This window comes from Rattus norvegicus, chromosome 4 (genome assembly GCF_021556685.1).
Source record: "Rattus norvegicus strain SHRSP/BbbUtx chromosome 4, alternate assembly SHRSP_T2T, whole genome shotgun sequence".
NCBI lineage: Eukaryota > Metazoa > Chordata > Mammalia > Rodentia > Muridae > Rattus > Rattus norvegicus.
In genome coordinates this window covers 183,182,941-183,200,169 of record NC_141537.1, presented here as the reverse complement: position 1 = coordinate 183,200,169, position 17,229 = coordinate 183,182,941, and the positions used below count along the sequence as shown (strand labels likewise).

General features: G+C 40.4%; 1 protein-coding gene across 11 annotated transcripts in view; it reads left to right on the top strand.

Moving 5' to 3' along the window:
• Ergic2 (ERGIC and golgi 2) overlaps positions 1-17,229 on the top strand; it is a 32,332-nt gene that overhangs the window by 5,135 nt on the left and 9,968 nt on the right. For 3 of the 11 annotated variants that reach the window (NM_001394930.1, XM_087657080.1, XM_087657079.1), the window contains 8 exon segments: positions 817-959; positions 2,443-2,551; positions 4,639-4,685; positions 5,646-5,716; positions 7,872-7,912; positions 11,250-11,351; positions 12,019-12,114; positions 16,633-16,688. In NM_001394930.1, coding sequence (NP_001381859.1) covers positions 854-959; positions 2,443-2,551; positions 4,639-4,685; positions 5,646-5,716; positions 7,872-7,912; positions 11,250-11,351; positions 12,019-12,114; positions 16,633-16,688 — 628 coding nt within the window. In that variant the 5' untranslated portion in view covers positions 817-853. 11 annotated transcript variants of the gene reach the window in all.

Genomic DNA, 17,229 nt, shown 5'->3' with positions numbered 1-17,229 from the left:
ATTTTTAGAGGTGAATAAGAGCCTATGGTGATGGCTCAACCTGGTGCTTGCTGCACAAGCTTGAAGGCTGGAGTTGGGATCCGTAGTGCCCATGTTTAAAGCTCTGTGTGCTGGCATACCTGACAACCCTAACAGTGGGGAGATAGAGATAAGAGGATGCCTAGGGCTCGTTGGTTATCCAGGCCCCAGGCTGTAGGAATTGATCAGGTCCAGGTTCATAGGAGACCATGTCTCAAAACATAAAGTGGAGAGATTGAAGAGAATGCTTAGCATTGATGTCTGCCCTCCACATGCACATATGCAGCTGTACACGCATGAGCAGATGCCCCCGTATACATAACACACATAAATCCCGTCATGTATAGCGAATAGAGACTGAATGATTGAAAGGTCAGTCAGGTTTCTGCTTAGATCTGTAAGTGACCTAGAGATGATCTTAGTGTGTGAGCAGAAGTGCTGGATTGTTAGCAGGTGTGCCATCTAAGGAGAAGTCTGGAGTGCCGTGTGTGTCCCTACTGTCTGTGCAGTCGATTCCCTGTGGACACTGAGGGACACCTGTGTTGCTGATTTAGAATAAGTATCTGAGAACTCACCTCAGCTTGTTTCGCCTTGTAGCTCCTGCCCCGACACACGTATATACGTATAAATAAATATTTCAACCTAATTGTAATTCTTTAACTAAAATGGACAGTTTCCCACTTTAATGTGCGTTTTCATATTGCCTTTCATTAATTTTGTCAGTAGGAATGGAGAAAAGAGTAAAATGTGCATTGCTAATTTCTGAGAAAATTGGCTATATATTTATCTGTTTTTTAGCATGACTATATGAAGGAAAAGGAAGGTTTTTCTGAAGATGAGGCGACTGAATCGGAGAAAAACCTTAAGTTTGGTGAAAGAGTTAGATGCCTTTCCCAAGGTTCCTGACAGCTATGTGGAGACATCAGCCAGTGGGGGAACAGGTGAGCTCAGTTCCGACTCTGATTCACCAGCATGTGGGCACTGGCCAGGAGGAAGACCTCACCACTGGGTCTTTGTAACTGCTCGTCCTGTGCCCATTTGCTGCCCTCTGTGATCTGTGTTAACTCTAGCATCTGGCAGTGCCCGTGCCTCCAGCAGGGCTTATTAAAGTGTCAGTGAGCAGAGCAGTGCAGAGTGGCTTCCGTGCCATCCTGTTGTGCATTGTTCTCCATAAAAATTCTTATGTGTAAGTGAATTTGAAACTGGAGGGAGTTAGGAAAGGCTGCTGACACATCCTGTTCTGTTCTAGGTTGAGCAATGGTAAATGTTTGCTGTGGGAAAGTCTTTTTGAGTTTCATAGGACCTAGAGTGGAGTGAGAGCTAGTTAAGTTCTGTCTGCCATAGTTCTTCCATGAAATGAGGTGATTGGCATTTATATTGCTAGGTTTAATGTATTAATGATGTAAGTTTTTATGGTAAAAATGTTTAGAGTAACACTTGGTACAAATAAAGAGCATTTGTTAAATAAAGTAAGTGATGAAATCTATAAGAAAAATCTGTACCTATAGTATAAATACTTTGCTCTTTCTCCAAGGTGAATTAATATGGTGATATTTCATATGCTTTTGAAACTTCACTGGATAAAAAGTGTGTAATGAAGGCTGTATATAGCTCAGTTGATGGTGCTTGCCTACTCTGTGTGAAGCCCTGACTATGAACGCCAGCACCACATAAATAAATGGGCATTACCCAGGTAGCACATGACTGTAATCCCAGCACTTGGATATGGAGTTAGGATCTCAAGCTCAAGATCATTCTTGATTACATAGCCAGTTAGACTAGCCTGATTGAGGCTCTGATTCAAACAAACAAATAAAAAACAAACCAAAGTGTAATAAAATGGCTTGCGAGTTCTATTCCCATGATGGACTCTTACTAGTGAGAGAGTGCCAGTTCTTGTTGCACAAGCTGCCTCAAATATTGCTGTATGTATTTAGTGACTCTTTTTTACTAGTTTTTTACTTAATTTGCAGTAACAATATATGTTTAGGATATTGCAAAATAGATGAAAGTATTTTATGGCTTAGAGAGCTTATTTGGTGCAAGTTGTGTTATAAGCACGTGTGTATTCCTTAGGACATACCGAGGAGCCATTTGTAAGCTGGTGCCATCAGCAGCTTATTTTTGTTATCCTATCTGTGACTGCTGTGTAAACACACAAACCTTGTGCTGTGCAAACTGTGACAAGTCTGTCTCGTGAGAGGCGGTTGAACTGAGGACAAGTTTTTCCTCAGTGTGCAGATGTTTGCTCCTTAGGTTTCATTTCTGAGCTGTTTTAAAACACCTATAACATTTTAAGGTAAATTATTTATACTGTTTAATGTTCATGTTGGACACTCACTTTTAAGTTTAGTCCTGCTTAAGATAGCTGTTTACTTTTTTATTGTTTTAATTGTCTTTTGTTATTTTTGTTGAATTTCTCAGTTTCTCTAATAGCATTTACCACTATGGCTTTATTAACAATAATGGAATTCTCAGTGTATCAAGATACATGGATGAAGTATGAATACGAAGTAGACAAGGATTTTTCTAGGTAACTAACTTTTTCTTCTGGATACCTTTAGATTCACAGTTTTTAAAACAATATCTTTTAAAAATGTCCATTGCTTTGTTTTTGTTTTTTCTTAGTTTCGAAGAAATAGTACTGAAAAGTCTCATTAGTTGCTTGCATAAAGTGAAACATTTTAGAATCATTTAAATACTGATTAAATTCTAAAACAGGTTCAGTACGAACTTGTTTAAACAAAAGAAAAGATAAACACACAAAACAAAACAAAAAGCCTGGAAATATGCCTTAGCTGGGGATGTGGCAGTTATGTCTAAGCTGAGCTGAGTTTTGATATATATTACTTTAAACTTTGAAGACAAAGTACTAGGAGACGAAAGTAGCTTGACAGTAGTCACTCAGTTGGTTTATTAAATGTGTCTGATTATAGGCAGAGATGGGCTCACTTTTCCTTCATATCCTGGCTCTGCTAATGACTACACAATTCTGAGCATGTCACTGCATCTATGTGTGTGTGTGCTTTGACTTTCTGTTCTGTAAAGTAGAAATAATAAAATATGGAACTCTTCTCATGGGCTTGATGACCCAGATAACTCACAGTAACTCTTCATTGGGTCTTGGTCTATTCACCTGTACTGTTGCTCATCTGTTACTCAGAGTATCGGTGTCTTTTCAAGGACTTATTGCTGGTCTCTAAGGAATATCCACGTTGTTTGAAGCATGGTGGACTAGGAGCCTGGTTTCTTGATCCCCACCACTTGTTCCTTCAGCTCTCCCTGAACTGTATATATGGACTGACATCGAGTGGTTTGAGTTCCAGACAATTTTAAAACTGTGATTAAAAATTTTAATTCCTTTGAAAATAAATCATTCAAAGCAAAATGTTTTGATGGGAAGCACAGAATCGAGTATGTTCATGCTAGAGTCCATGTATTGGAGAAGGCATGCACATGCCTGCAGCAGCTAGCTAGTAGGCCACGTTTTAATTCACACTTAGGAAACTAAGGCAAGTCTCAGTAGTCTTGGACATTTAAACATTAGATACAACAGTCCTTTAAGGAAGTGGGGGTGGGTTATATAAAGCCCTCAAAGCACTCCCCCAGGAATGCACTTCTGCCAATAAGATTTCAAGATTATGAAACCTCCCTAAACACTACACAAGTCTACTGGGGACAGTTCTCACTCAAACCACCAAGTAATGAATTCTGGTATTTGAAAGTTAATTTTATATGAGCATAGTCATTTGAAAGCAAAGCATTGGTTGAATCTTGTTTAAAGGCCATGCAAAGCCGGCTTTAGTAGTACACATCTTTAATCCCAGCACCCAGGAGGCAGTAACAGATGAATCTCTTGTGAGTTTCAGATCAGCCTGACCTACATAGTGAGTTCTAGGCCAGCCAGTGCTGCACAGTGAGAGCCTGTCTCGGAGGGAAAGGGCTGTAAATCCTTAAGTACCAGATGCTTCTCTGGTAGTGTGCAGTCATCTATCCTGACCCAGGCTCACTTTCTAAGCTGGCTCTCTCTGTTGGCTGAGTCTCTACCAGGCCGTGTATGCTTCACTGAACACCTGGAGCACCTCCTGTATAATTCCACTCCACAGTAAAGAAACAACATCAAAAGGTGCCAGCATAGTGTGTGATGGATAGTTTTGTGATAAATGGAAGAAAGAAACTTGGGATTGCTGCTTCTTGATTCAAGTTTCATGTCCTTAAAAGACGGTTGTGTCTGGTGTTTAGTCTGAGACTGTTGAAACAACCCTCATTTCTCAGGATTATTTACTGTGGAGTTGGTGTTAACAAAGGTGACTGTTCTAGGAGGAGCAGAAGTGTCTTTGAATAGTCACTAAGTAGAGCTTTTGGGGGCCAGAGGGATGGCTCAGCTGTGAAGACTTTGTATTCTTGCAGGGGTTTAGCATCCAGTTTCTCATACCCACGTCAGGCTGTTCACACGGAGAGAATGTTTTAAATGTTCTTGTTCTGATTTTAAGCGATGTAGGTGAAGTTCTAACTGTTGTGTTTTACAGTCTGAAATCTACAGTTTCATAGGTGAGTTGATTTATATTTCTGGTGTCTGGCTGATTGACAGGTACTGACAGCTGCCCTTTTCCCTTTCAGCAAGTTGCGAATCAACATAGACATTACCGTTGCCATGAAGTGTCACTGTGAGTACGCCTTTGCCACCGTTAGTCTATCAACCCAGCGACACTTGTCTGCCCATGAAGAGATTTAACTTGGCCATGACTACAGTGTAAAGAAAATTTAGAGTTATGCTTTAGGGAGCCTGTCTCCTGTGTGGAGAGTCGGGTTTCCTACCCACACTCTACATTTCCCTGTTTTACCTGATCCTTTACATCTCTACCCTGCAGTTAAAGTGCAGGTGCAGTGTTTCTCTAAAATGAAGGTAGTAAGGTACCATGCCCCTCCTGCCCGCAGCCCTGCTCAGTTGTATTGATGAAAGTGGGAAGGTACCAATGTCTGATAGATTTTGCTTGAATCAGCAATGATGCTTTGCATGGAAATTGTCTTCTTGGAAAGTGGAAACCTGGATATGAACTACTTTTACCTTGCCAAAGGGATCAGTTGTGGGAGATTTCATCACAAAACAACAAAATCTCTTCACTTTTTAATTTTTCTTATGTTAATGTTTTAAGAGATAAAGAAATATATTGTAACTAAATTTTGAGTAGCACTGATCCCAAATGTATGCCGTATTTGAATATTTAAATACCATTGAAATGTTTGATTTTCAAAGTAAAATTTCACTTTTGATCTTTGTCTCAGATTTGCCTTACAATTTCTTTGAATCCTTAAAAATCATTCTTGTGATTAGTAGTGTTTTCAGCATCTTTAGTAAAGGCTAGTCAGCTTTGGAAAGGCCATCAGCTAGTTAACCTTACACTTTTTACCACATATCATCTATTTTTCAGAACAGAAAGTAGAAAAAACTTTTTTAAATCTTGGAATACTATCTACAGAAGCTTCATTAAAAAAAAAAAAGCTTTAACTTTTGAACAAATGAAAGTCACATTACATATTTTGAGTTTTCTTTTCATCATCCCTGTTTTGTAGCAGGTAATAGTTTTGATTCGAGTACAAAGTGTAAAAACTTTGTTTTAATGCAGATGTTGGAGCAGATGTACTGGATTTAGCAGAGACCATGGTTGCTTCTGCAGATGGTCTGGCTTATGAACCAGTAAGTTTGATTTATGTGGTTTTTAAATGTTTGCTGAAAAGACTTTAGACATTTGCTCTTAGTTTTGTCTGATTTTTTTTTTCATTTCAAAAATGGTCCAAACTAGAAATTTGTGATGGAAAAAATTCTAATATCAGAAGCTTGAGATCAGCACAGCTGGCGATGTGCGTCCTCTGGTGTCTGTTACATTTCAAGTCCCTGCTTTCATCAGGCCCTCCCTTCTTTGTGTTTGCCATAAGAATGGAGAGTGTGTATGCTATGTGCTCTTCACGACCTGTGCTACTCTCTTTCTCCGATCTTCCTCAGTGTAGACACATCTGAGCCTTCTGTACGTAGCTCTCTTATCGCAGTTTACGGAAGCTCATTGTGTTCACATTTTCTAATGTCCATACGAAGCTCAAGCTGTTCATCATGTGCTGACTCAGCACATGGCACGTTACAGGGTAGATGCCCTTGCAACGGTACCTGACCAGAACTAGCCCTAACACAGCTTCAGAATAAGCATGGTGGTCCACTGGCACCATAGCATGCGGCTTACCTGTTCATCTTTAAATTTGTTTCCTTATCATTAAGCAAACTTGCAGATTGTGGACTAAAGATGGAGGAAGAACTAAATTCATTGACTGGGTTGAAACAAGAAAAACTCATGGACTAGTTTTGATTGCTGAATTAACTTTAGTTTACAGCACAGAAATACATGTTTGTCTTTGATAAGTCCCTGCTTTCATCACTTTTGAGTCTGTGACAAAGTAGCTGTCAGAGACAGCCTGAGGCGGAGCTCTTCGCTTGGCTCATAGTGTCAGAGGGTTCAGGTTGTGGTTCCTTGGGCAGAACATCATGGATACTGGAATGTTTGGAAACTTCCATCCCATGGTGGACAGGTGACAAAGAGACAAAAAGAGTCCAGGACAAGACACCTAAGGTCAATATCCCAAAGTCCCTACCAGCCTAGTGGCTTTACTTCAACTTTCTGTAGGCTTCCACAGTGCACCATTAGCTGGGGTCCTGGGTTTTAACCTTAGGAACCTGAGGGGAACAGTTCATACTCAAACCAGAAAGCACTCCTAAGGTAGGGATATTGACCGAAAAATACATAATTTATTATTGCTACTCTAATCCCCTGTTCTGATCTGTTTTTCCACTTGCAAAGTTTATTTTATGGTGATTTACATAGTGTTATGTTACATATAAGTTCAGAGATTGTTACATAAGTTAGAGTATGATCTGTAGATTCAGATGCAGACAGTTCCCAGTAGACACTGAGACACAGCATTTTATACTGTTTGCAGAATATTCGGTTCTGGTCCTTCTTCATAGCCCGTATGTGCATGTACTCATTTAGATACACATGTGGGTACATGTAGAGACCTGAGGTCAGCCTCTGGTGGTGTTGGGAAAGGTGCAGTCTACCACATTTTTTAAGATAAGAATCTCTTTCATTGTTCTGCAATTTAACCATTAGGTTGGCCAGTGAGTCTAAGGGACCTACCTGTGTGTTAGCTTGAGTGCTGGTTTACAGACATGTACTACATGTGCGGGTTTACAGACATGTACTACATGTGTGGGTTTACAGACATGTACTACATGTGTGGGTTTTTGCCCAGGTCAGAGTCCATTCTTCATGCTTGCAGAGCAAGCACTTTATCAATTGAGTATTCTCCCTGTGACCTTTATTCTCTACTATTAATAATTTTGTGGGTTTCATTTTCATTTTATAGGGGAAGTTTTGATGTTTCTTTTTTGGCAAAGGCATGTGGGTTTGTTTTGTGACCTTTTCCTATAAGGAAGAAAGGTTGTGGGTGCTTGAGTCTCATGGCTTTTGATGTGTCGTATCTGTCCACTTACCCCTGTGTGGTCCTTTCAGTTTTAGTTCAGTTTCAGTTTCAAAAATGTTGGGCTTGAGTGATTTTAATTCTTGAAATACCAGTTTTTGAGCTTCTGATTGACTGTCAGCTTTGCCAGTGACTATTCATAAGAAAATAGTTAATCATTAGTGAAGCTTCTTTGTGCTGTCTTTGAATAAAACATCACTGAAGATTAAATCATGAGTACTTGTTAGTGGTACTGTAAGTTTATGGTTTTGAAAAAACATTTACACTTGTACATGAAAGCCGGGAGACCCGTGTGGCCGTGACAGTGTTCTCTTCTGTTACAGGCACTGTTTGACCTTTCACCACAGCAGAGAGAGTGGCAGAGGTAAAGTGTGAACAGTCCTCACCATAGAAATCTACACCACGGGGCTGGAGAGATGGCTCAGCGGTTAAGAGCACTGACTGCTCTTCCAGAGGTCCTGAGTTCAATTCCCAGTAACCACATGGTGGCTCACAACCATCTGTAATGAGATCTGGTGCCCTCTTCGGGCCTGCAACCACATATGCAGGCAGAATGCTATACATAAAATAAATAGAAATCTACACCACCTTTGTCGACCGGAAGATATGCATATGTTAAATGTTCTCATATATAAATAATCCGTATGACTTGAAAAACTATCAGATCTTAGGAAAGTCATACATAATCTTTTCTGAAGTATATTTGGAATCAAATAAATTTTAGGGTTTTTTATTTTAATTGACTTTTTAAGAACCTGTAACTATGAACGTATCTATGAACATTGCTTAGAATTTGGTACGACGATGCACACCTATAATCCGAGCATTTGGGAGCTCAAACTAGAAGATCATAAGCTTACCTTCCTAGGCTAATTAGTAGGTTCCAGGACATGCATTAAACATGGAAACTGTCTCAGAATAAAAAGTTAATTTTGACCTGGATAGCATAAAGGAAAAGCTTTCTCCTGGGAACCAATGAGTAGTGAGTAGGACAGGGGACTTCCTAGGAGCTTCCATGTTTCTGTGTGAACCTTTTGTTTCCAGTAACTTTCTTGGTATTGTCTGGAGTATAAGTAGGTCTGTCCCTGCATTTGTAATAAACTGATTCTCTGTTAAGTACTTTTCTCCTTTTTGTTTACAAATATGGTTTCTACTTGAGGTTACCTAATTTCAGATTATTACCAAAAAACTTACATAGGGTTTTTTTTTCCCCTTCAGACGTTTTATTTTCTAATCCCTAGTTTACTTGAGTCTTTTTCTTTTAATTACCAATTCTCCTGGTTGGAAGAATCTTAATTTTGAAATTGAATATGGTTGAAGAAATGCAGTGAATAATTAGGGCTTTCTGGGTTTCCAGCACTTTTAACTAGAAAGCTCTATCTAGAGATGACGTACATTTCATCCAGAAATAATAAAGTGAGAGTCAGGTTTGTGGTGTACACTTGTAACCCCAGTAATTACAAGAGACTGGGCAGGAGGATCTATAGTTCATAGCCAGCCTGGACTGCAAAACTTTGTCTCAAAAAGCTAAAACAAAACAACAGCAGCAGCAGCAACAGCAACAGCAACAACAAAACAGCCCAGAAGTACTAACATGAACTAACTCCTTTTTAACATTTTAAGATTTTTGTTTATATGTGTACGCTATGTTATGAACTCCCTGATGTGGGTACTGAGAACTGAATCTCAGTATTGAGGAGTAGTGGTGTGTGAGAACAAACTGCTTCTATTAAGAGTGAGGAGTCCATCTTATTGTGGGCTTTCTGCATACCTCATACAGCATTCACACTTGGTATTGGTTGGTGTGTTCAAAGCAGGAGTCTTGCAGTTTCCTCAGCCTCTGCCCTTCGCCTTGAACTACAAGATTTATAAAACATGGGCGCTTTCAGTTTCTGTTGTTCTGAGCTCCAAATATTTTGTCTTTAGATGTAAATGTCTGGAGATGAGATCTGCTTTCTAGCTGCTTCTTACTTGTGTTCTGCTTCTAAATGGGTGCTCTCGTGTGAAGATCTGCATGGCCCTGCCTGCCACTTCCTGCCACTGAATACTAGAATGTTCCTTACCTTTTAGAATTGGCTCCCAGGTGGTAAACTTCATTAAATAATTAGGATCTCAATCTCTTTCTTTACAAACCCTAGACACAAAGCTTTGTGGGATGTCTGCTTTCTCTTTCTAGATTTAAAGTTTATTTCAAACTAAATTTATTGTATAAATTTGATTTGTAATTTAACAAAACAGGCCTGTTAACCCAGTATTCTAGATGGATAGTGCATAAATATTTTCTCTCATTTCTATATCTATACATTACTTTTACCATTGTGATGACATATGGTGCATTGTAAGATTAATATTTGTGTTTTTTAAGATCATATATTATGTGTTAAGTTTTTCTTTTCTACTTTCAAGTTTAATATTTTTTAGAGTAGTTTTAAGTTCACAGCAAAGGTGAGTGGATACTAGAGTTCCCATGTCTCTTCCCCTTATCAGCATCAAGTACCAAAGTGGCTTTGTTGTCATAGTCAGTGAGTGCACGGACCCAAAGTTACCCAGGGTCTGGAGGTCACTGCTGAGCAAACAGTGGTGTAAGGTCATAGTCACCATTGTACCATCAAGAGCAAAACAGTTTTCACTGCCGTAAAATTTCTCTGTGTCCGTTCATGCTCCCCACTGTGTGCAGTGTTTATGCTCTGTGTCTCTGTTCATGCTCCCCACTGTGTGCAGTGTTTGTGCTTGCTCAGTTATGACTTGAGAGTTAATTATTTAAGATGGTGTTACAGGAAATGAGTCTAAACATTGCTTCTATTTTTCATTTTTAAGGTTTATTTTTTTCTCTGTATATGCTTGAAAATTTTTTAAGTTTTAGATTTATTTCTTTTATATGTATGAGTGTTTTGCTTGAGTCTATGTCTGGGTACCACGTATGTCCTAGAACTGGAGTTATGAACAGTTTTGAACATCACCAAGTGGGTGCTGGGAATCAAACCTGGGACCTCTGCTGGAACAAGAAGTACTTTTAACCATTTAGCCATTTCTTCAGTCTGCTGTGTATGCATGCTTTGCCGCATATATGTCTGTGCACCACCTGTGTATTTGGTGCTCTGAGAGGCAAGAAGGTTGGTTGCCACCACATGGGCGTTGGAAACTGAATCCAGGCCTTCTGGAAGAATAGCCAATGGTCTTAACCACTGAACCATCTCTTCAGCCCTTTGGGCATTATTTTTAAATGCATCTTGGGTTTCTAGAATCTGTTGATTCTGCTTTAAAAGTTATATAATGACCATAATATTTTGCTTAGAATAGTCCTTTTGGAAAGAAGGCATTAGCTGATGTGCCATGACCTAGTTTGTGACGAGCCTTGAGATTGTATCTCAGTGATCTGTAGCCTCCAGCTCAGTACACTGCTGCTTGGCCTGCATTTAGTCTGTTCTTCATAATACAGCACTCGCCTGAGTGCTTGACAGGAGTAAACGTTTTGTACTTGGGTGTGAAAGGTGAGGGTAGACATTCAGCAGAGCAAAGGCTGTCTTTTGGTGCCTCTGTCCATTAAACTGCTAGCCATTTATATCGCTTTTCCTGGGAAAAGTCAGCTCTGTTCTGGAATATAATCCTGTAGTAAGTGCATGGTTGGTCTGAGTCAGAAGCTTTGTTGTAGTTGAGCACGTTGTGGCTCGGTGTGTATTTTACTGTTTTGTCACATTTAGGATGCTGCAGTTGATTCAGAGTAGGCTGCAAGAAGAGCATTCCCTTCAAGACGTGATCTTCAAAAGTGCGTTTAAAAGTTCATCAACTGCACTGCCACCAAGGTGAGATAGGAGCTTCCATTTTACGGTTGAAGTATTGCTCTGCTGCTCTTTCTTAAAGAATGTGTTTTATGTGTTGAAGATGCTGATGGTGTTGAGCTTCTCGTCAAGCTCCTTTACTGCTGTGTGTGTGATGCATCTCCATAGGAATTCTACTGTGTTTTAAGGACAAATTGTGAGGCTCTATACATTTTGGTTAAGAATTTATTTTTACTGTTGTATCAGGTAACAAGAATTGTTGTAGTGAAAGTGGTTTTTCAAATAAAAACATACGACAGCTTTTTATGGGCTTAGAAAACACCAGTGTGCAAGCGGATCATGTGCCTTTTCCTTATCTCAGTGTCATTTTCAGCCAGCCTGCACCACAGTACCAGAAATACATGGGGGAAGTATGTTGCTGTTGGACTCTCTGATTTTCATAGTTCTTCTGCACTCGACCTAGTCCTTTGAGTAGACTTGAAGATACATAATGATATCTATTTATGTAACTGTAGTGGCTGTATAGCAACCTTAAGTAGATTTAAGCCACTGCTCTAATGCTGACATTTAAGACATTAGCTAAAAGTTTGTCTTTAGGGAATCTTCTTTTTCCTGTGTGCCCATTTTACGCTACTACATGGTCACAATATCCAACATGCATTAAGACATCTGAACGTGTCTTGCTTTATAGGGAAGATGATTCATCACTGACTCCAGATGCGTGCAGAATCCATGGTCATCTCTATGTCAATAAAGTAGCAGGGAATTTTCACATAACTGTGGGCAAGTATGTTCTTTTCACTTCCTGAAGTTCTTTAGAATGGGTTGGAGTTTGACTAAAATTGCATCCTTTTTTGACCAGGTAGTGTATAGGCAACCACAGAGACTCACTTCAAGGTGTTGTCTGAGAGTAAATGGGATTTAAAACCTTTTATTTACTAACAGAGAGCCTATCCTTAGCTTTGTGAGTTTGTTTTGTCTTAAACCTTTGGTAGTTCTCATCAAATGCATTCCTTGAGTAATTGTAGAAAAAAATCAGAAGAAACTAATGTCTAGAGTGAAGTAATTTAGGTACAAGCTCAGGGAAATTGTCACTTACTTCCTGCGTATCATCTAGCATAGAAACGATCACAAAATTTTCTTGGTAGATTTCCCCATGGATAAACATCCCCTCCCTAGCTTCCTCCTTCCTTGGAGAGCTGATGAGTTCTTCACTATGCAAACTATTGTTAGAATATTTGCTTTGTGTAGAAGATTGGCCTGGATCTTCAGGACCAAACAGTGAAGAAAGAGAGAAGCCTTTACTCTTCCTCAGTGCTGAAACCTTGCAAGAAAATTCAAACTTTGACTAGTAAATGTATTAGTTATTACTTAATTATAGTTGTATTGAAGCTCTGAAGGCGGTTTATAGCTGATAAGAAAGTTGTGTAATCTGCAAGTCAGCAGAGGCTTCATGAGGAAACCTTGGAACTGTGTGGGGAGTTGGGAGTGTATAAAGTAAAGGAAAGCATACCAGAGAAAAACTGCTGCTCAAAGTTTAGCTTTGCCTTTTTATTTATGTAGAGAGAACATTAGATTTTTATCAGGAAAGACTTTATTGCTTATTATGAACAGCTCAAACTTAATTGTTCCTTTGTTGTGCTTCTTTCCTGCAAGTTCAAACTTTGTTGTTTGGCCACTGGTCAGTGCACGTTTACCTGCTTGCAGCATGGTCCTGGGGATGTTGAGACCTTGGCACCATAGAGGGAGCACCTGAGTGGGAGGGCTCAATACAGCTTTACATGTAGGCAGTGCCCTACTCCAAAAGGGAGCACCCTGTGAGTTTCTGTATTATGGCCTGGACTTCATGTTTCCCTTGAGAGTAGTTCAGAGCTACTCTCCTTCCATTGCTGGGTCCCATCTGATGGGTCAGATAGTATGTCAGGAAATAGACAGGAAAATTGAAGCATTTTTAACAAGTGTCTGTACTGGAGTGACTGCAGTCGATTTTTAACATTTGTGGTCTTGAAGGTAGGTGCTTGCTTATGCTGCTAATCAATAACATTTCAGTTTGTGTTTCCTAACAAGGGTAATTAAAAAGCCTGGGCTGTGAGAGACTGTTGAAGTCAGATATCATGCTGTAGTTGGTAGCAAGTTAAGACCATTTGGGGCACACTAGAACTTGACAATGACATTATTACTAATCAGGAGAGGTGTGCTCCATGTGGAGAATTTTTATTGTCAGTATCTAGTTGCTAAAATTACTAACTGGGTAAAACATAAATAAGAATAGTGTATGTAAGTCTTCCTGGTGATGTCTTAGGTATATTTTTAAATCAGGAGCAGGAAAGGAAAGTTGTTTTCTTAGTAGTATTAAAAGAATGAAAAACAGATTAAACTTGGGAGAGAGCAAAGCATCATCACAAGGAAGCATATGACAGCTTGGATTCCAGATGCAGCCTCCTACCTTTTTCTGCATGGCCTATTAATAAGAGATAAACAGTGTAATACCTGAGATACATGGAGTTCAGATTTGCACTTAATAGTCTCAGGGGCAGGGGCAGGGGCAGGGGCAGGGGCAGGGGCAGGGGCAGGGGCAGGGGCAGGGGCAGGGGCAGGGGCAGGGGCAGGGGCAGGGGCAGGGGCAGGTGGAGCCTGGTCTTCATAGTATGTTCCAGCACAGCCAGAGTTACACGGTGAGATCCTGTCTCATTCCTTATCTTAGGGTTTTATTTCTGTGAACAGACACCATGACCAAGGCAACTCTTTTTTTTTTTTTTTTTTTTTTTTTTGGTTCTTTTTTTCGGAGCTGGGGACCGAACCCAGGGCCTTGCGCTTCCTAGGTAAGCGCTCTACCACTGAGCTAAATCCCCAGCCCCGACCAAGGCAACTCTTATAAGAACATTTAATTGGGTCTGCCTTACAGGTTCAGAAGCTCAGTCCAGTATCATCAAAGCAAGAGCTCGGCAGTGTCCAGGCAGGCATGGTACAGGAGGAGCTGAGGGGTCTACATCTTTATCTGCAGGCCTCTAAGAGAAGGCTGACTTCCAGGCAGCTAGGATGAGGGTCTTAAGCCCACACCCACAATGACACACCTATTCCAACAAGGTCACACTTCCTAATAGTGCCACTCCCTAGGCCAATCATACACAAACCATCACAATCCCTTACTTCCAGAAGGATGATGTTTTATGGAAAGGTAGCCACACTTATTTTATAGGACTGCTTTTGCATTACAGTGTCATGTTGAGAATGGAGCAGTAGACTTGAGGCTCCATATGGTCTCATCGCTTGGTGCTGTTGCCTGGTGCACCACAGGACAGCTACGTAGCTGTGCATGCAATGTGCATGCAGCTGTACATAGCTGTGCATGCAGAGCCCTCTAGAGATACAGGCTCTAGGTGTCATATTTTTAAATTATCCCCCAACTTGGCTACAGAGTATTGTAACTATGTCCTGACTGCATGGAGTACAGCATTTGTTGATCCTAGTAGACTAGCCGGGCATTCATCAAAATAGTCCCAAGTCTAGAAAAGGAGTGGTCAGGAAATGAGAAGTTTAAAGTAAAATGTCTAGTAAAATTTTTAGGTGAAAGTGAAGTTACAATCAGGTTTCTGCATATTTCACTGGTGAGCCAAGAAAGCTTTTGTTCTTAAGTTAAAGTGTGTTTGATTGAAGCAGCTGGGGAAATTGTTGAGAGCAGATTGGCTTCGGGCTGACTATTCAGTGAGAAAGTGCTCCAACAACCGAGGACAGCGAGTCCATTGTCCAGTAGCCAGTCAGGAAGGCAGGACACATGGCTCAGTGAGAAAGAGTGCTACCTGCTGCTCTCACAGAGGCTCTGAGTTCCTTTCCCTGTACCTACACAGGCAACTCCTCTTAACTCCAGCTCCAGGGTGTTTGACACCCTCTTCCTGGCCTCCACTGGTACTGCACTCACATACATATACCTACATAAGGCACACACATAGAAACATTACAGGTTAATCAAATGTATTCTTTTTTTTTTTTTAAAGATTTATTATTGCTTACATGTATGCTTGCAGGCCAGAAGAGGGCACCAGATCTCATTATATATGGTTGTGAGCCACCATGTGGTCGCTGGGAATTGAACTCAGAACCTCTGAAAGAGCAGACAGTGCTCTTTACCTTTGAGCCATATCTCCGGCCCTCAAATATATTCTTTAAAAAGCAACAGAAGTGTCTGACTGGGCTTCCTGACGTCCTGGTGAACACATAGTTGTCGCTGGTACTGCACGTTGTTGGTAGATTTGAAGAATCTGTAAGTAGTTAAATAGAGGGAAGATTGGTTTTAAAGAAGTGGAGACCTCAGATTCCACAGCCTAAAGTGATGTCTGCCAAAATGTCTCGTCAACTAGCAGTCATTTCGGTTTCTCTTGTGGACTTACTGTTGTCTTTGACTTTCGTTAAAAGTAAAATCCCAGCATTCCAGTTTGGCCTCTGCAAGCTGCTGGTGGCTGTAGTCATAAAGCATTGTTATAGTTTTCATTGTTGTTTCTTGCACAGTGCTTTAAATTTTAAGTTTTGTGAACACTTGATAGAATGTTTCTTAATAAATTTAACCTAAGATTATCAGGGAAAATAGTATTTCTGTAGTAAACTAGTGTTGTGGGAGCGTTGCTTTGGGAACATGTGATGGTAGTGGCTCTGAGTGGCTCCAGCAGCCTTTGGTGTCAGTGATGGAAGTGGAAGTTGTCCAGGAATCAAGGCCTCCAGTGCCACATCTCAGCTCAGACTGTGGACCCCAGTAGTCAGACACCGGGGCAAGTACAAAGGCAGGTTAAACATCAATTTAATTGTTCAGTTTAGGAAATTGTACATTAAGTTGGGAGTAAAGACTCGAATCATATTCTCGAGATGTCTTTAAGGGACCGAATGGGCTCTTGCTTACAGAATTGTGTTTTCAGAGAGGAAATGTAAACGTTACTTTAGGCCATTACCAGACACATTTAAGATCATTTTTGAAATTAGGAACACCAACTTTAAATCTCAGTGAGCAGTTGCCCTGGAAAGTGGGAGCTACAAAATAATCACATTTATTGGGTTTTGTGATTCACTGATAATTGTTTATGAAATGGTGTTCTCATTATATAACTTAATAGCCTCGGTTTCTTTCATCTTGGCTCATAAATACTTAACATGTTTCCCGTTTGGCTTTTTGCAGCCCTCAGCTCACTGCACTGCTGAGATGGCTTCGCTGGCTGCAGGCTAGATGTACTGCTCTTACGTGGTAGTACAAGCTGCTGAATGTCACAGGGAGGGTTGACCTTCTCTGAGTTACATGTTTGTCTTTTCCTCCTTTCAGGGCAATCCCACATCCTCGAGGGCATGCACATTTGGCAGCACTTGTCAACCATGATTGTGAGCAATTCCAACATTTTGTTTCAGTATAGAAAACATTTTAAGAAAAGTTAATTTTGTCTTTGTGTTTTCATTTGTTTTAGTTACAAACATAAGGTGATGCTTTAAAAATAAACTGTTGACTGACATGGTGGCACATGCCTGCTGCCTTCTGCTTTTGATCCCAGCCACCCATAAACAGACGCAGGTAGATCTCTTGAGTTCCAGGCCAGCCAGGGATCTACAGAGTGAGATTCAGTCTCAAAAATAAGTAAACAAAAACATTAGCTAAAGGGCTGGAGCGATGGCTCAGTGGTTAAGAGCACTGACTGCTCTTCCAGAAGTCCTGAGATCAATTCCCAGTACCCACATGGTGGCTCACAACCATCCGTAATGGGATACAATGCCCTCTTCTGGTAGGTCTGAAGATAGCTACAGTGTACTCATATATATAAAATAAATAAGTCTTTAAAAAAAAGTTAGCTAAGTGTGCTGGTACCTGTAATGCCCCAGCACTCAGAAGGCTTAAGCAGGGGGATTGCCATGAATTTGAAGTTAGCCT